The sequence below is a fragment of the Planococcus citri genome, chromosome 4 (assembly GCF_950023065.1).
Source record: "Planococcus citri chromosome 4, ihPlaCitr1.1, whole genome shotgun sequence".
Classification (NCBI taxonomy): domain Eukaryota; kingdom Metazoa; phylum Arthropoda; class Insecta; order Hemiptera; family Pseudococcidae; genus Planococcus; species Planococcus citri.
The window spans coordinates 69,337,966-69,358,395 of NC_088680.1; the positions used below are offsets into that span (position 1 = coordinate 69,337,966).

The window sequence follows — 20,430 nt, forward strand, 5'->3', positions numbered from 1 at the left end:
AAAAAAGCAAAACTGAAAACTGAAACTAAAAACTTGAACTGAAAAAAGTAAAACTGAAACTTAAAACTGAAAACTTGAACTGAAAAAAATAAAACTGAAACTAAAAACTAAAAACTTGAACTGAAAAAAATAAAACTGAAACTAAAAACTAAAAACTTGAACTGAAATGAAAAAGTTTTGCCATCACTGATGACAACACTGCCGAAAAGGAAAAATATTGAAGAATAATCGTTTTGCACATCTTTTCGATGTTTGCCAGTTGTGAAAGTGGTTGTGTTCGGTTGTTTCAAGTTGTGAAAATAATAAGATTTAAGCGATTTGATAACGAAAAAGCAGGGGTGCTAACCATAATTATTTTAATTTCGATTATGGTTTCACTCCAATTTTTCCTTGAAATTTTTCAGTTTTCGATTTGGTTTTGGTTTTGAAATTCAAAATTTCGGGTTTCGGTTTCGGTTTTGATCTCATTTACAAAATATTTTGGTTTCAGTTTCGGTGTTCGGTTTTTTTCGGTTTTACATAATTTTTTTTTTCAAATATCTTCAATTCAAAAATTCAAAATTTCTCAATCTCAGGAAACAAAGTATAGTAATTTCATATTAATTCTAAAAAAGTATATATTTTTCAAGAACAATAATTGTATAATTTTTTTAATACATAAATTTGTAATCAAAAGTCAAAAAAGTGAAAAAATCCCCCCCAAAAAATTGAAAAAACTGAAAAAACCCAAACCGAAAACCGAAAAAAACCGAAATAAATTATATCAGATTAGGTTTCGGTTTCACTCACTCTGCTTCATTTTTATTGTTATGGTTTTTTACGGTTTTTAAAAAACCTATGAAATTTCGGTTTTTGTTTTCAGTTAGGGTTTGAAAATGGCTAAAATTAGGTTCTTGTTTGGGTTTCGGTTACGGTTTTCAGTTTTTTGCGGTTACGGTTAGCACCCCTGCGAAAAAGTCAAAGTCAAAGAAGAAATGAGCTTTTTCAAATTATCGCCAGATCGCGTACCATGAGTTGCAACCCCATCTTACTATGTACATACACATACACAATATACCACATGCCACATACTACTGTCTTCTTAGCTTACCATATGAATTGAATGTCGAATGGTGTGTTCATTTAGCTCAGCATCAAGAGTCATCATAAATTCAAGTAAATTCTATTATAATTGTGTGATTTTGTTCCTGACATTCTAGCAGAATTATGTGGTCTCGTAAAGTGTGGTCTCGTAGATATAGCGATGAGGTGAAATCGAAATGTTCTAATTGTGGTGCTGCTAATGAAAGATCTGGTGGTAAGAATTATTAAATTTGCGTTTCTAGGTTTTCTCCATTAATTGTATTATTGATTAACTATTTGTCCAACAAAAATAGGGCTATTTATGATCTACCATGTACATGCTATCTTTTTGTGTTGATGTTATAGGTTTTCAACTCCTGTTCAGATGTTAATGGTAGGCGCTATTGCATACAATGTGTATATCATCTTCAAGCGGTGGTCCGATGGTCGAAAGGAGATGATTAATGCAGATTCGACTCCACAGCGTAAAATGTAAAAAAAGACAGTTTTGTAGTAACATTGAGATGTACTCAGAGGTGTATTTATTTTCATTGTCGTCTTTTACGTTGTTGTAAGATTTACAGTATAAAATTTTGCGTGACATATTATGTCCAATTATTTTATATTGCATAAAGATTATCATCGGATATTTTGTGTGAAGTGTTTTTTTTATGTTGCTGATTGAATATTTTGAATGAGACAGGCCATAGATTTCCAGTATCACATTTATAATAAAACCTTTGTCATCTCGAAAAAAGAGTATTATAAGTTGAATCGGTTAATTAAGAAACTGCATAAGTCCAGTTTTGGCACATTTCACTTTATTGTCGTTTATTACTAATTCGGCCCGGCCGCGTCGATTGGTGGTGTCGAAACGCGCCATCTCACGGCAGAACATGGAGATTTTGATACCGGTTTTTCATGAAACAACATAACTCCACCTCAGTTTTTCATGAAACAACATAACTCCACCTCAGTTTTTCATGAAACTACATAACTCCACGCATTTTATCAAAACAGAATTCTCCACGAGTATACGTTTTTTGGGCATCTTATGGTTTGAAAATGTAAGTCCAAATGTTTCAAAAGTGATAAACACCTTAAAATACGTTGAAAAATATTCGAAAATTACGATTTCATTCACCAACTACGATTTTCTGACCAAATTTCGTCGAGTTATTCATGAAACAACATAATTCCAAAAACTTTGATGCGCACTCACTGCCACAGCCTTCATTGGCGAATTCGGCTAATAGGTGGAAAAGGTGTGTAATGTGACAGTATTAAACATACTATAGTGGTACAATTCAATATTTCGAGAAACCGAAGTAATTAAGTTTTTTGTCTCTCCTGAAAAGTTGGTTTTTGGGACTTATGCAGTTTCTTAATTAACCGATTCAGTTAGTTCATGATATCGCACCTCGGGAGTAATAAGGTGACATCTCAAAAAAGTGAAATTTTACAGGAGAGTGATTTTCTTTTTTTAAAAAACTTGATTCATTATTTTTATCAACTTAATAATTAATTGTGAGGAATGAATAGCACCTCATTTTAAAGATCTGGTATCCTAACTTTCATTTAGCATAAGAACACTTTGAAAAATAAAATCTTAAAGAGGAAATTTTTCAATGTTTGGAAACCATTTTGAGTTAGAACCTTTCATTAAAGTTGATGTGGAGGCGAAAGGAAGCGCCCAAAAAAATTTCATGCAAACAAAGTTGTAGAGAATTAAATTTCCAATCGACACAATGTCGTTAGTTTTTTTCTAGAGTGCTTAGTTTTTGAGTTTTTCTCAAAAAACTAAAATTTCATTATATTATGTGCAAATTCATTTTTCTGAAAAGTGATCAATTTAAAAAAAAATTTCCATTTGGTACAAACCAATAAAAAATGCACTCCTTGTGACTATTTCTAACTGACAAACATTCAAAACAATCAAAACTTGTTAACACTTTGTATGTACGAAATTTGCTCAAAAAAGGTGGAGTTTTTTTAGATGTATCCTTATAACTCCAAACAACTTGCAATGTTGTTGGAATTTTGACTTAGGCCATTTGCGTTTTTTACAAGATCTAGATAATGTACCCAACTCAAAGTGTTATTTTTGGTTGAGGGAGGTCATACAAACCCCAAAAATGCAAAAACGTCAAAATCAATTTTTTTGAGATGTGACCTTCTTACTCCCGAGGTGCGAAATATTGTCAAAATTGCATGAAAGTAAAATTGAGGTGAAATTTTCTATCTAAGGTAAATTTGTTTTAAACTTAGGTATTAATAAAAAATGTAATCGTAAGATAAGAGACTACCTGTAAAGAATTTTCCCCAAGTTTCTGAAAAATAATTCACAAAAGCCATACATATCAATGATTTAGATAATGAGAATGTTTTTTTTTTTTTAGTTCTTGAGGTCACACTTGACTCTTGAGACCAAAAAGTCTGTTTCAATCGTTCTCAAACTGTGAAAATTTGGTCAATTTTTCAAGAGAACGAGATGACTTTATAAATTCAACATATTTTTTCTATCAAAAGATACCAAAAATTACAAATAATACCAATAATTTACCAAAAAAAAAATCACAAAATTACCAGTAATTTACCATAAATTACAAGTGTGATGTACTGACTTTTGGAATTGATCAAATATTGTCTGGATTTTTTACAATTTGTGGTCTGCAACTTACAACAAAATAGGTAAGTACCAATAATTTACAATCAATAATTACCAAAAATTTACCAAAAATTACCAATAACTTGTAATTTACCAAAAGTTGTGCAAAATGTATGAAAACGTGTCCGTAATTTACCAGAGTTGAGAATTCTCAAGAAAAGTAATTTAGATACCCACAATTACCAGTATTTCACCAGGAATTACCAAAAAAAATCACCGAAAATTACAGGTAGTTTACCAAAAATTACCAGTAATTTACCAGAAATTACCAATAGTTCAACAGAATTTACAAGAAGAGTAATTTACCCATAATTACCAATATTTAACCAGAAATACCATAAAATCAAAATCACTGGAAATTACAGGTAATTTACCAAAAATTACCAATAGATTACCAAAAATTACCAGTAATTTACCAAATAATTACCAGTAATTTACCAGAAAATTACCAGTAATTTACTAGAAATAAAAATCAACAGTAGTTTACCAAAAATTACCAGTAATTTACCCACAATTAGACAATTACCAATAATTTGCCAGAAATTAGTATTCCAATGATTTACCAAAAATTACCAACGCCAAAAAATTGATAGTTTTTAACTTTTTACCAAGGAATTATTGTCAACAATTTGGAAAAAGCCAAAAATCACCAAACTTCAACTGCATAAAAATTATCAAAAATTTTAACCAAAAATTTCCGGTAATTACGTAAAAAAAAAAATTGAATTACCAGAAATATAAACCCAACGACCCCAACGTAACCAGTAATTTTAAGAGGAATGGTAAATAATTTCACCAACGCCCAACGGTTACCGGCAATTTATCAAAAATCACGAGTGATTTAGAAAGATTTACAAGAAAACTACCAGTAATGTAACGAGAACGTTTTTTCAAGTCTTTAAAAGTCACACATACTTAATAGTCCGGCATATGACAATAGGAGTAATTGCACCCCCCCCCCCCCCCCCGCCGATCCTCCGGGACAGCTTTTTTCTTAAAGGGGACATGCTAAGGAACATTTTAAAGCAAACTTGCAAAAAAAAAAGTTGGCCTTGCTTACAAAATGAAGGCCATTTTGATTGACAGGTCAGCCAAAACCGCGGATTTTTCGTTTCAACATAGGACTTGCACGAACTTTTTCAAACTTTACAAAGGTAGATCGAAAGATCATGCAAAAATTTATCACCTGTCAAAATTTCAAGTGCTAAAGTGGGTTTTTCGATTTTTGGTGAATTTTTGAAAATCGAATTTAGGCCAAAAATGAGGGAAAAAATCAAAATTTTATCAAATTGACAAAGAAAGCTGAAATTTGGGATATACCCTATTTTCAACATGCCAAATCGATTGGAAACGGTTTCAACCCGTTTTGAGCAGTTCTGGAGCCTCCAGTAGATTTTTGAATCTCGAAATTCTCACAAAACTCCATCAAATTGGAGTTGTAAATCTAAAATTTATTCTAAAAACTAATTTCAATACGTTACGAAGTACTGCAGGTGAATTTCAAGTCGTTTTGGAGGCTCCAGCAACTTTTTGAAAATTCCTGAAGCCTCCAGCAGATTTTTCAAACTTGAAATTTTCCCAAAATTTCATCAAACTAAGATGGAGAGTCAAAATTCATTCTGCAAACTAATTTCAATACGCTACGAAGTTGACTGCTGGTGAATTTCTAGTCGTTTTGGAGCCTCCAGCAACTTTTTGAAAGGTTGTATGACGTTTTCTGGAAAATTGAAATTTCCTATAAAAGTAGTTGGAAGCTTAAAAACCATATTTTGAAACCACCATGTAGTCTGCGAAGTGATTACAGGAAAATTCATCGCGCGAAATTCACCGCGCGAAACTCACCGCGCGAAATTCATCGCGCGAAACTCATTGCAGGGTAAAATTAATCGCAAGGGAAAATTCATTGCGAAGGAAAATTCACCTTTGTACTAAATTGATTGCGAGGGAAAATTCATCGCGGAGGAAAATTCACCGTTGTACTAAATTGATCGCGAGGGAAAATTCATTGCAGAGGAAAATTCACCGCTGCACTAAATTGACCGCGAGGGAAAATTCATTGCGGAAGAAAATTTATTGTGGGGGAAAATTCATCGTAGTATAACGTATATCTTGGGCAACGAATGCAAAATTGGTGTAATCTAATGAATAATAGAAATGTCCTCCACTTCCAACAGCTCTAAGTGAGATTTCTTTTCCACCTGATTTAATTGAGACAGCTAAAGGTGATCGTTTTTTGCTGCATGACTCCGGTAAAGATGACTCAGAGAGACTGTTAATGTTTGGCACCCATCAAATTTCATGTTAACAAAGTTGTAGAGAATTAAATTTCCAATTGACATAATGTCGTTAGGTTTTTTCTAGAATGCTTAGTTTTTGAGTTTTTCTCAAACAACTAAAATTTCATTATAATGTGCAAATTTATTTTTCTGAAAAGTAATCAATTTAAAATTTTTATGTGTATGTATAATATGAAAACTGAAGTACATCTATATCTGTATGTTGAACTTGAAAAAAGAACTCCCATCACTTACGAATCAAAAAAAAAACTGGCATTGAATTGGACTAATTCGCGAATGGTAAATGAATGTAGCCCTCGAATAAATTTTGAAAATTTAGCCCAGCAGTGGCGAAATGGTTAAATTCAAATCCCCTGACAGTGAATTTTCCTCTGCGATGAGTTTTCTTCCGCAATGAATTTTCCCTCGCGATCAATTTAGTACAACGGTGAATTTTCCTCCGCGATGAATTTTCCCTCGCAATCAATTTAGTACAAAGGTGAATTTTCCTCCGCAATGAATTTTCCCTCGCGATTAATTTTACCCTGCAATGAGTTTCGCGCGATGAATTTCGCGCGGTGAGTTTCGCGCGGTGAATTTCGCGCGATGAATTTTCCTGTTACCCTGCGAAGTATATTTCAGCTTTCCAATTCCATTTGATAAATTAATGTTGGTGAAATTTCAAGTTTCGAAAATGTACTGGAGGCTCCAGTAATAAGTCTCAGTAGGCCCTAAAATGACTTGAACCCACCTAAAGTCGTCTTCAGAGGGTGTTAAAATTGGAGAGTAGGGTAAGTTTCAGCTTTACATCTCCATTTGATGAAATTTTGTGGGAATTTCGAGTTTCAAAATTCTGCTGGAGGCTCCAGTAATTTTCAAAAAAGTCGCTGGAGGCTCCAAAACGACTTGAAATCCACCAGCAGTCAACTTCGTAGCGTATTGAAATTAGTTTGCAGAATGAATTTCGACTCTCCATCTCAGTTTGATGAAATTTTGTGAAAATTTAAAGTTTCAAACATCTGCTGGAAGCTCCAGTAATTTTCAAAAAAGTCGCTGGAGGGTCTAAAATGACTTGGCCACACCTGAAGTCGTCTTCGGAGGGTGTTAAAATTGGAGTGTAGAGTAAATTTCAGCTTTCCGTCTCCATTTCATGAAATTTTTTTGAAAATTTAAACTTTCAATAATCTGCTGGAGGCTTCAGGAATTTTCAAAAAGTCGCTGGAGGATCCAAAACGACTTGAAATTCACCTGCAGTACTTCGTAACGTATTGAAATTAGTTTTTAGAATTAATTTTAGATTTACAACTCCAATTTGATGGAGTTTTGTGGGAATTTCGAGATTCAAAAATCTGCTGGAGGCTCCAGAACTGCTCAAAACGGATTGAAACCGTTTCCAATCGATTTGGCATGTCGAAAATAGGCTATATCCCAAATTTCAGCTTTCTTGGTCAATTTGATAAAATTTTGATTTTTTCCCTCATTTTTGGCGTAAATTCGATTTTCAAAAATTCACCAAAAATCGAAAAACGCACTTTAGCACTTGAAATTTTGACAGGTGATAAATTTTTGCATGATTTTTCGATCTACCTTTGTAAAGTTTGAAAAAGTTCGTGCAAGTCCTATGTTAAAACGAAAAAAAACACTCACGCAAAAAAGCGTGAGATAACCGGCTTTTCAGAATTAAAAAATGTATTAAAAACATATTAATTATATTTATATCAGTATAACAGTTTTATAAAATATAAAAAAAATATCTACATCGTAATCAACTTCGGGTCAGTTATTTATTCACTAGTTTCTCAAGTATTACAATAGCGTAATTAATTTTAAATTTGCATAATATTTCAATTCATTGAAATAAATTTAAAAAACAAATAAAATCTCAATAAAGCAAATTTGGAGATTTCATATTGTTCTTTTTTTCGAGGGTGTTCATAATTCAATTATGACTGGAAAATTTTAAAATTTCTTGGGTTAATTTTTGATTGTGATTTTAAACATTACCACGTCGTAATCAACTTCGGGTCAGTTATTTATTCACTAGTTTCTCAAGTATTACAATAGCGTAATTAATTTTAAATTTGCATAATATTTCAATTCATTGAAATAAATTTAAAAAACAAATAAAATCTCAATAAAGCAAATTTGGAGATTTCATATTGTTCTTTTCAAATAGAATTCATAACAATGTCTTTCAATATGCAAATTTTAGTATTAAATTGCTTTTAGAATTTAATAGATAGAAAATCTGACGTCATATTCGTATTCAGCGTTACAAGAAACGTACTATTTCATGTGTCGCACGAACAAAACACTTTTTTTAATTTTTACCCCCTTTGGGGAGGTGCCGGGGGCCATGGATGGGGTCCAATCAAAAATCTGACGTCATATTCGTGTTCAGCGTCACCGAAAACATACAATTCGATATATCACATGCCCCAGATTTTCTTTTGAAAGTGTCACCCAAAATTGGGGGTGGGGGTGCTCCCCCTCCGTCAAAGAGTCCCATCTCGAAACCTAAATATTTCGAAACAAGAAATAAACTGAGAAATCGTTTGGGTATTAAGACAGACATTGGCGATTGCTAAGCAAAACATTTATGCTTTAAAAAAAATAGGTGTACCAATAACAAAACTGATGAGGAAGTCTGCAAAAGTCTGCAAAAATGCCACCAAAAATCAATTAGGCCTACCTAAGCTGAACTGTCAGAGGAACACGTGAACCGACTTTCCATCGAGTTCCTAACAAGAAATAAACTGAGAAATCGTTTGGGTATATTAAGACAGACGTTACTGATTATTGCTAAGCAAAATATTTATTCTTAGAAAAAACTAGGTATACCAAAAACAAAACTGATGAGGAAGTCTGCAAAAGGACGCAAAAATGACAAAAAATATCACTTAATCTGAAATATCGAGGGAACGCCTGGACCGATTTTAATAAAACTCGAAATCTCAAAATTTCGGCAATACACCAGTCGGGAGGGATAAAGCACTTTGTTCAAAATTTCATAGGTTTCGAGTTTACTCTGCCACAAAATTGGTACATAAACACATATATACATATATATATCTATATATATATAAACTTTAAGGAAACCTGAAAAAAAACTAATGGTCCCACAATGATCCCAACACCCCAAAACGCAAAGAAAATTTACTCCGGACCAAAACTGTCACAGTTGAGACAAATACAGTACCTGACTTTTCTTCGAAAAGCCGGTAAAATCCGCGGTTTTGGCTGACCTGTCAATCAAAATGGCCGCCATTTTGTAAGTAAGGCCAACTTTTTTTTTGGAAAGTTTGCTTTAAAATGTTCCTTAGGATGTCCCCTTTAAGAAAAAAGCTGTCCCGGAGGATCGGCGGGGGGGGGTGCAATTACTCCTATTGTCATATGCCGGACTATAACGTTGAGAATCTATCACATTTCTTTTCTTCCAAGTACCTATTCTAAACGTCAGATGATTGTAAAATCAATGGTAGGTCTAGGTACTCAAAATATTAGAAATTGATCTAATTTTTTTCATCAAAATTGAATGAAATTAACGACAAAATTGCCAAACTATCATTCATGTAAAAATTCACAAAAATTGTTAAAAATCAAGAAAACAATGAGCAAATTATTGCCGAAAAATTGGTCAAGATGTCAAGAAAATTCAATAAAAACGTAGATGAAATGTTGAAAAATTTGGATTGAAATTATTAATAAAATGATTCAAAAGAATATATTGAAAACAGAAAACAATTGAGCAAAATTTGGCCAACATTGCTGCAGAAATTTATTAAAAATTTAAAAAAAGAGTCAAAACCAAAACTGTAAACTTTTCATCAAAAATTCTAAACTTGGGAAAAAATCTCAATGAAATTTCTGTGAAAAAAAAGTTGTATAAAATACCTACCATTAACACTCGATAAACAAACACAAAAAACATTGAAAACCATCAGAAGTTGATAAAAACATCTAAAATTTTTTTTTCCAATCAGCAAAGTCGAGCAACATTTTGCAAACCTTGCGTATCAAAAAATATTAAAAACAGTTGCAAATTGTCTTAAAGTTGATACAATCTCCTTAGGCATGGTCGGTGAAAAAAAAGAACTAGAAATTACTGACATTATTTTGAGTTTTTATTTCAAACTACAAATATACTTACAAAGATGCATTTGAAATTAGAATTACAAATAGGTAGGTACCTACATGGATGTCTTACAATTTGAAACGCCTTGTATCACAGTACATAAACTTATAAGCAAAAGGCATCGTAGATACACGTACATCTACATATGTTTTACCTTACGAGTTAGAGGTGAACATATATTACGGATAAAATAGCAAAAAAAAGAATAAAGAAAAAAGATACGATGCCATAGGTACTTCTTTTAGCACGGTGATCATCAGGGTGGCCAATCCACTGCAAAAACTTTCCACACCGCCGCATGCCATGTTTCTGTTGAAATTCTTCTAATATTTCAGTGACTACAGGATCATTGATTAAACCTAATTTAAAAGATATCACTTCTTCCTCTACACCGGAGAAGTACCACTCCAGAAATCTCTGCAAGGTATTGAAAGACGTCATTTCGAGCGCCATTCTATAAAAAACGTCACGAATAACATTGTTAATTGGTATACAACGTTTAACTCGTCGAAACATATATTTTTCATTTTCAAAGCACCACGAAAAAAGACGGGTGAATTTTTCATAATTTACCACCGTCCAAACCCATTGTGGAACACACGTTGTTTGGAGTATTTTAGCTAAGTTAATCGATGTTTCAACTCTAATTTAGAATTTTTAAAAATTTGCCAAAATTCGAAAAATGAACTTGGGCAGCTGAAAATTTGGATTTGGGGGTTTTAGAGCATGCTCCATCCAAAAATCGTGGTCCCGTTCAAATCGGAGGTGGACACTTCAAGAGGTTCCCTTGTTAGAAGGATCGGAAGGACAGAAGAAGAGAGATAATCTATTTTAAGCAATCTGTTACATAAGTACATAAGTATTTGTAACATTTAGCTGTTGCACAAGATTGAGGATTTTCAACCTCTAAATTTAGGATTAACCCTGAAACTTTTTGGCCAGAATCAGTGAAATTTCAGTAAAATTTGAGAAAAAATTGGATAAAATATCATAACATCACTCATTAAACGGACACAAAAACCATTAAATGTTGATACAAAACATCTGAAAATTTGAGCCAAATCGAAACTCGGCAAAGTCGAGCAACATTTTTACAGAACTTGCGTATCAAATGCTAAAATTCAATCAGATATGATCTGTGAAAAAAAAAACTACATACCTAAATACCAAATAGGTACTGACATCAAAATTTTTATTATGAATGACAGAGATGCGCAAATATTACGGTTAAAACAGCAAATAAAAGAATAAAGTAAAAAAATAATATGCAGCGGTAAGTACTTCTTCTACTTTGTCTTCTTCTTCTTTTTATTCTTCTTCTTTCGGCATGAACTTCAATAGGGTGGCCAATCCACTGCAAAAACATTCTACGAAACTGCTTGTCGAATTTCTGTTCCAACACGTTAGCAATTCCAGGATCATTTAATAAACCCAATTTAAAAGATATCATTTCTTCCTCTACACCGAAGAAGTACCACTCCAGGAATCTCTCCAAGTTATTGAGATACTCGACTCGGGAACCACTTCTTCCCAAATACTCACAAACAATATTCTTAATTTGTATACGACGTTTAACTCGTAGAAACATTTCTTCTTCATTTTCAAAGCACCACGAAAAAATATGGGTGAACATTACATAATTACGCACATACCAAGCCCATTGTTGAACGCTTGATGTTTTGAGTATTTTAGCTAATCGGCGTTTCAATACTTGTAGATGTTCGTGTACAAACTCCTGCTCAATAAGTTTGCTCAATTCATTCAAACTACCGTACCATTCATACGGATAACTGTTGGCGGAACATGATGAAAAGTACGATTCTTTCATTTTCAACACCGTAGACACATTTTCTTGGAGAATTTTGTTGACGAATTCGCTCAATTTTAGAAAATGAGATGTATCATTGCTGTTTAAGAGATAATGAGTTTGGTAGTTTCTTCTATCGGCTGCAATCAATGGTTTGATGAATTTTTCTAGAGTATCTTTTAAAGGTATATTCAAGTTCCTAATGGAATGCAACAATCTTCTATTCAATGCATCGTAATCTTCTACGGTGTATAAAATTTTACAAAAATAAGGATGAATTGTATATTTAATCCGTTCATTTTTAAATTTCACTTTACCTTGGAAATTTGGCCTGCATAACTCAAATATTTCATGCACCACGTTGAAATCGAAAAAATAAATAAATGACGGGTCACCTTTGAGAATCAGATTTTTTCGAAAATCTGCGTTTTTCAAAGATAAAAATTTCAGTAGAAATTCATAACAACTGGGTTCGAGTTTTTTCCGGTAAGACAAGATGGCATCAACCACAGTTTTTTCTAATTGGGTCTGTCTCGCTGCATAATTCTTCTGGTGATCGTTGGCTGTATTCCAAATTTCCAATAAAACACTCATTCTGTGCTCTCGGTGAAGGATAGGATTAATGTCCTGTCTGTTTAATATGCTCTCCAACAACTCAACAAATTGCTCATTAGATATCGTATTTTTACACCGCTTCCAAGCCATTATTGCCCACTCAGGCATTTCTATTGCGTTGAGAAAAAGTAATATCACACGAACTGGTTGATGGAACAGTAAACTTGTTAATTGATCATGAGACATGTTGTAAAACATGCTGTCATGCCAGTGAGAACGCTCGAATCGACGTAATCTGTCACTTATAAAGGATACTTGATCATCATCACTCAAACCATTCCAGAATTAATCAAACGCTTCCCGATGGTTCTTAATTTTATATATCATATTTTTTCCATCGCGATAATCATACGAACGAAGGAATGAGACTGGTGTAATTGTGTGTAATTCGGTCTCCAGGTACCAGCAAATCCAGTAAAACAATAACGGATCACTATCCTGATTTACTTTTCGGATCAAGTTTCTCTTAGAGCGGCGATTCAGATAGAAGATTTCCATTTCATTTTCCAAGCAGAAATTGCTCATGATGACGAACTGCTGCACCTCAGTGAACACGTCCGAATGTAGCATGTTGATGGCAGTGCTTTCATAATTGATTCGACCTTCTGGACACCATACAAAATACTTGCAATCAACTTGAGCGATTCTATACTCCTCCAAGCTCGCTGATAATAATTCGTATTTGAAGAATCTAGTGCAAGTAATTGTTTCTTCGCGAACTCTCTCTAAATATTTTCTCAAGACTTGTTTCATAAATCGAGGCAATTTCAAAGTTTTTATCAGTTCATCGCAATCCATTAGTTCTAGTTTATTATTCGACAAATAATCATAATACCCATATTGTTCACAGTTTAGTAGGCGGCTTGGAGTCGTACTGTATCTATACCACACTGCAATGGCTATTTGATTGTACGCCATCTCCTGTAAGCTTGGCAATCTGGGATGCAGCACAAACTCATCGGAAGATGTTTCATTTTGAACTTGCAAATCGTGCATTCTTCTGGAATCCATTGTGGGTGATCTAAAAATTGAGATTGGTGGGTTAGTTGCATGTTCAGCAAAAATAATACAGAAATGGTATCCTGAATGAAACTGTGGGGTCATTCCACGTCAATTGGACCAAGAAGTGGTTGGAGGGCTCGGCGATTTTTTTGAAATTTATCCTTTGGAAAGACCTTCCGAAGGAATGACCAATGGCGCAAAGCGCAGCCCTCTAGCCCATTTTTAAAGGCAGCCAGGGGGTGTCAAAGTTTTTAGTGATCCTAAAATGTCATCCATTTCAGTAGTGGATTACTCGATAACCGCGATACCTACCAAAATGGAACTTTTTCTCATAGTTAGGGGTTTTGAAAGACTTTTTGGTGATATTGGTGATATCATAAAAATCAGTGTTGCCACTTTTTTCGTACAAAAAATTAGCTCAAAAAGTTTCAAAACGTAGTTTTTGTACTGTTCCGACTCTCAAAAATTCTGAAAAAAGTATTTTACGGAGAACGTTTTATGCTGAACAACATTTCTTTATCTTGTAATGACATAGAACTTGGCGAATCTCTACTACAACAAGCCACAGACCAGCTGCTATCATGGTCACAACATAAATGGTTTGAAATTTTCTCAGTCTAAATCTGCTGCCCTGCATATATGCAAACGAAATAAATGTGCCCATGAAATAAACATACACTTCAATAATAAAATTTTTTTTCATGTTTTAAATAATAAAATCGCATTTTTTCGCAAACTTTGAATTTTTTTAAACCGACTTTGCAACATGTTACCATCCCAATTTTTTAATATGTTATTCAGCATGAAAAGTTGTGCATAATATATTTTTTTCAGAATTTTTGAGAGTCGGAACGATATAAAAACTACGTTTCGAAACTTTTTGAGCTAATTTTTTGTACGAATAAAAGTGGCAACACTGATTTTTATGATATCACCAAAAAGCCTTTCAAATTCCCTATCTATGAGAAAAAATTCCATTTTGGTAGGTATCGCGGTTATCGAGTAATCCACTACTGAAATGGATGATATTTTAGGATCACTAATAACTTTGACACCTCCTTGGCTGTCTTTAAAAATGCGCCAGAGGGCTAATCGCCGAACCCCCCTACCACTTCTTGATCCAATTGACGAGGAATGACCTTGTAGCAATATTTGCAAAATCCGCTAAAATGTTGTGAGTAGCAAAAAGCTGGATTAACTTGGAAGGTTGAAAAAGTTTCCTAAAAAGTTTGAGATTCAATAATTTATGAAAGAAATTCGATGAATTCTGCCAAAACTTGAAAGGGAAGCTTTCGTTTAGCTCCCTAAATTGACTTTTCAATTTTTAGAAAATTGTTCAAAGTGTAAAAATTATGGTAATTAGTTCTGAAACTAATAATTATTTCAATTTTTGGTAAATTTTAGAAATTCGATAAAAATAATGGAAATATATTTGTAATATCCCGGCACTGACAATTTTAAGTGGTAAAGTTCATTTTTCGATAACTTTTTAGAAATCAAATCTAGGCCAAAAATGGGGAAAGAATTAAAATTATACCAAATTAACCTCGAGTACTGAAATTATTTGGCATGCTACATTGTCGACCTGCCATAACTAATCAAAACTGTTTGAAACAGTTTTGATTAGTTCTGGAACCTCCAAGTCCAGGGCCTATTTTAACGTGTAGTTCCACACATATTGTGTAGCTCCAAAAAATCGATGTGCAGTATAGAAAAAAATTTTGCAGTTCTAAATTGAAAAAAGAAATTTCAGTAGGTACCAACTATAAAAACTACACAATGCCACCTTCTCTATAGGAGAAATTTTGAAACTCTAATTCTGGAGGGAATAAAAATCGCGTTGGAAGCTGTAGAATGGTTAGAAATCATGGAAATTAGTTCATGGGAGTTGATTTTAGGTACAAGGCTATAGTTGAAGAGGGGGGGGGGAGGTGAGACTTGCATTTTCTCAACTTTTTTCGCCAGATTTTACCAAATTTTTACCCCCAGACTCTTTCTTCCAGATTTCTCAAGCTACGTGGTTTGAATAAATTTTGGAAGGGGGGAGTTCGAAGGAAAAAACTTTTTGATATATAATTTAAAATTTTCAAAAACGATGCTTTTACGTATCTACTTATACCTATAATTATAAAAAATTTGAATTGTTCTATTGCAAGGTTGGTATATACTGAACTCAAAAATAAGAAATTCGCACCTTTTTCTTATAATTTTTTTATTTTTTTAGGTGTTTAGTGGGTATGTGAAAATGAAATTTAAAAAGAGGACAGCACATAATTTCTGGAAAATTTTCGGTTTTGCCTAAGCGAAGCGAGCTAGGGCGAAAAATTTACTTAGAAAACTCACAATTTGTGACTTGTGAGGTAAGTACCAAAATAATTTTCATGTGCATAAAAGTTTCAACGCCAAAATTTTGTACTTTTTGGTATTTTTGAATGAAATTTCATCGTTTTCTTCGTTACTTTGCACTTTCTGAATTGCACTGGTATCGACCTTGTATTGATTTGGTCGTGTCCATTAAATTTCTGAAGTTGATTTTTTATTCTTGAACATTTTTGAAAAATTGCGAAGCAGAATTAAAATCTGTCCGAGCAATGGCTAGGGCAAAAGTTGTGAAAAATTGATAATTCGAAAAGTAAAAAAACTAATGCAAAAAGTTGATTTCCACAGTTTAAAGATTTAAAAATTTTAACAATAGTTTTCAGAAAATTATAATACCTATTTCCAAAATTAGGAATGAAGGCTGCAGCAAAGCTAGAGCAAAAGCTTCCGAAAATTAATTATTTTTCAGATTAAAACAACATTATTTTCGATGTAATAAATTGGTTTTTTCCTAAAAATATGAAAAATTTGCATGGAGTGTTTTTTCTCTTTTTTTTTTTGTGAAGGGGAAAGCCGAGGGGGTATCCTTTAAGATGAATTCCAAACAATTTCAGTTTGTGTTGTGTAACTCCAAAAAATCCTTAAAATGTGGAAATTTCAAGTTTCAATAATCTGCTGGAGGCTTCAGAACTGCTCAAAACGGTTTGAAACCGTTTGCGATCTTTTTGCAGGGCCTAAAATAAAGTACCTATACCCCAAATTCTGGCTTTCTATGTCAATTTGGAAAAATTTTGATTTCTATTCTCATTTTTCCATAAATTTGTTGTTTAAAAATTCACCAAAAATTGGAAAATGTACTTCTTCATCTAAAATTTTGGCTGCTGATAAATTCTTTCATGCCCTTTCGATCAAGGGACATTTGTCCAGTTCAAAAAATTTTGTGCGATTTCTAATTCAGTTGGTTAGTTTTAGACAAAATAAAATAAAAATACATACAGCAATTCGTGCAAATTTCAAAAGTTCTCCTGCAAACAAAATATTTTTGTTTTATTGAATTTTTTTCTTCACGAATATGTTTGTCAAAAAATGCATGAGCCGTTCACCTGGAAATCTTTATTGTTAAAATAACTTGCGATGTTATAGGTACTCTAATGGATTGAGATTCATCCCCAGCTGATTTGAGCTTGTAATATTTCCAGAAGTTTTGTTTCAAAAAAAAAACCTCAATAGGTACTACAAATCAGTAAATTGAGGCCAAACTCATTATAAACGATGCTAATACGAGTACTTCATGTTTTTCGCATTTTCAGCTGATCTTGAAAATATCGATACCTACTTATAAAACGTGCTACATAGATATATCTATTAATTAGAGATAGCATGGTAATACTTACTTTCAGGACTGCATTATTTATTATTATTTGATAAGTCACAATTAATTCACCTCAATCGCAATTTTTTGGTCACTTATCAATAAAAATAACAACACCGAAACTGGTTACATGCACAAGTTATAAGTTATCAGAAGAATGCGGTGTTTATCAATATTTTAATTTCACCACCAAAACACCTTTTTTTTTCTGACGCTAAAACGTGTGAACTTTCGTATTTTCACAACATTGTAACACTGGACGTTAACTTATTTACAAGATGTGTTCAAGGCTACAAAGGTTGCTTAAGCGAACCATGCGAACTGTAGATTTGTCCCAGCAAACCGGTCTTCTATCCCTCTTTGTCCTACACTCGCGTTTTCTCCCTTTCTACCTGCATTTTATCGTTCCTATATCACTTTCTCTCTTTCACTCCACTCCCTTCACCCCCGAATATCACTCGATTCCACCCCTATTCATCCCTGTATCGTCCGCGGCTCTCAGCACATGCTCACTCACACCTAGTTTTAACAGTGGGTAGCAGTAGTATTATATAGGGTGACTGGGGAGAGGTGGTACAAACTTCAGATTTGGATACAACCAGGTACGATCAACTTTCAGATAAAACGTTATGTGAAGGCGTGGTCTATCTTCAAAATTGAAGGTGCAAAATACATTTTCAAAATCTAAGAGCCAAAATCCAATTCTGGCAAATTGAAAGGGCTACAAATGATTTTCAATTTCAAAAAATCGCGATAAAAAGAAATGAATACCACTACGTCGGAAAAATTTTTTCTTACCATGAGTCATTCCACGTCAATTGAACCAAGAAGTGGTAGGGGGGTTCGGTGATTTTTTTGAAATTTTTTCTGTGGAAAGACCTTTTGAAGGGATGACCAATGGCGCAAATCGCAGCCCTCTAGCCCATTTTTAAAGGCAGCCAGGGGGTGTCAAAGTTTTCAGTGATCCTAAAATACCATCCATTTCAGCAGTGGATTACTCAATAACCGCGATACTTACCAAAATGGAACTTTTTCTCATAGTTAGGGGTTTTGAAAGGCTTTTTGGTTATATCGTAAAAATCAGTGTTGCCATTTTTTTTCGTACAAAAAATCAGCTCAAAAAGTTTCGAAACGTAGTTTTCATATCGTTCCGACTCTCAAAAATTCAGAAAAAAATATATTAGACACCACTTTTCATGCTGCACAAGTGCACAACATATTAAAAAATTGGGATGGTAACATGTTGCAAAGTCGATTTTAAAAAATTCAAAGTTTACGAAAAAATGCGATTTTTTGATTGAAAACATGAAAAAAAGTTTTTATGGGTGAAGTTGACCCATTTGGCCCCTATTTTTACGTATCTGTTGAAAAAGTTGAAAAACCCCTTTCACTTGATGAAATGAATTCCTCTCAAAAAATTCAAAATTCTAAAAGATTCAAAAAATGAACGAATTTTTTTTTTTTGTTGTGAGTGTAATATTTATCAACTTTTTCATGAAATACGTCAGAAAGAGGTCAAAATAAGACAACTGAATTTTAAACTTGTTTTGATGTTTGAAATTGAAAATTGAATTTTTTCGAATTTTGATTTTTTTGTGAGCAGTTTATTTCATCGAGTGAAAGGTTTTTTTCAACTTTTTCAACAGATGCGTAAAAATAGGGATCAAATGTGCCAACTTCACCTATAAAAACTGTTTTTCATGTTTTCAATCAAAAAATCGCATTTTTCGCATACTTTCAATTTTTTTAAATCGACTTTGCAACATGTTACCATCCCAATTTTTTAATATGTTATTCAGCATGAAAAGTTGTGCATCAAATTCCCTATCTATGAGAAAAAATTCCATTTTGGTAGGTATCGCGGTTATCGAGTAATCCACTACTGAAATTGATGGTATTTTAGAATCACTGAAAACTATGACACCCCCTGGCTGCCTTTAAAAATGAGCTAGAGGGCTACGATTTGCGCATTTGGTCATCCTACAGGAAAAATTTCAAAAAAATCGTCGAACCCCCCTACCACTTCTTGGTCTAATTGACGTGGAATGGCCCTCCTATAAAAATTCACATTTTTTAACTAGTTTTCCAAAAATATACCTACGTTTTTCAACTTGGACAAATTTGAAGAAGGAAAAAAATATATTTTTAAGCTAGTTCGACAAAAACCAGGATTTTCGTTTTCCAAACTTTGGAACACAAAGAGGAGTTTTTAAACGGATAACGCGAAATTCAATTCTTTTTAGATGTTTGGGGTGGGGAGGTGGTAAAAAAAATATGTATACTTACAAGTTTCGAAAATTAGCGTGCTCTCAAAAAAAAGAAAAGGTGACGAAAAAAAGGCCCACCTTGCCCAAGATAGAAAACTCATCAACAAGCCTCAGTTGAAATTTTGTTAAAATGTCATAATCATAATCGACCAAAGAAAAATGACCAAGGTTACAAGCGTACAGGCTGAAGGAAAAATAGCGAAATTCAAAGTTGATCAAATATTTCCAAACCTGAAAGAGCGAAGCGAGGGCAAAAGCTTTCGAAAACTCACAATTCCCGAGTGGTAAAACAGCATTATTTTTGATTTGAGGAGTCAATTTCCGGTCATTGAAAAAAAAAAAAAATTATCTAGCCCGAGCGAGGCGAAGACGAAAGCTGCGGAAAATTGATAATATGCGACGTAAAACAACACCATTCCTGATTTTTATTAAATAACAGAATTATTTGAAAAATGAAAGACTTTCGGGCGAAAAGAAAGACTTTTTACTGACTTTTTTGAAAAGAAGGACTCATAGGCAAAAAGACAAACTTCAACTGACCTAGGACCTACATAGAAGGACCGTAAGGACTGTTAGAAACCCTGAAACTTTTTGGCCAAAATCAATGGAATTTCAGTAAAAGAGAAAAAATTGCATAAAATATCATAACATCACTCATTATTCATTAAACGGACACAAAAACCATTGAATGTTTATAAAAAAAAAAAAACATCTGAAAATTTGAGTAAAACCCCAAGCAATATAGTCCGGCATATGACAATAGGAGTAATTGCACCCCCCCGCCGATCCTCCAGGACAACTTTTTTCTTAAAGGGGACATCCTAAGGAACATTTTAAAGCAAAGTTTCCAAAAAAAAGTTGGCCTTACTTACAAAATGACGGCCATTTTGATTGACAGGTCAGTCGA

The 20,430-nt window shown here is 33.3% G+C and overlaps 1 protein-coding gene and 1 long non-coding RNA gene across 2 annotated transcripts; one reads left to right on the forward strand and one right to left on the reverse strand.

Moving 5' to 3' along the window:
- Nucleotides 1–830: 830 nt before the first annotated feature.
- On the forward strand, nucleotides 831–1,709 carry LOC135842456 (uncharacterized). The gene is made up of 2 exons (XR_010558127.1): nucleotides 831–1,297; nucleotides 1,429–1,709. It is a non-coding gene; the product is annotated as an uncharacterized LOC135842456 (long non-coding RNA).
- Nucleotides 1,710–11,336: 9,627 nt separating this feature from the next.
- LOC135845239 (uncharacterized) lies at nucleotides 11,337–17,552 on the reverse strand. The gene is made up of 2 exons (XM_065363704.1): nucleotides 17,279–17,552; nucleotides 11,337–13,584 (listed from the first exon to the last, which is right to left on the reverse strand). The coding sequence occupies exon 2, from the start codon at nucleotides 12,759–12,761 to the stop codon at nucleotides 11,337–11,339; it is 1,425 nt and encodes a 474-aa protein (XP_065219776.1). The 5' UTR covers nucleotides 12,762–13,584; nucleotides 17,279–17,552.
- Between the last annotated feature and the right edge of the window lie 2,878 nt (nucleotides 17,553–20,430).

Bases quoted from the DNA above. Each gene is read 5' to 3' on its own strand.
- LOC135845239 (XM_065363704.1), bottom strand. From the start codon at position 12,761: ATGTTTTACAACATGTCTCATGATCAATTAACAAGTTTACTGTTCCAT.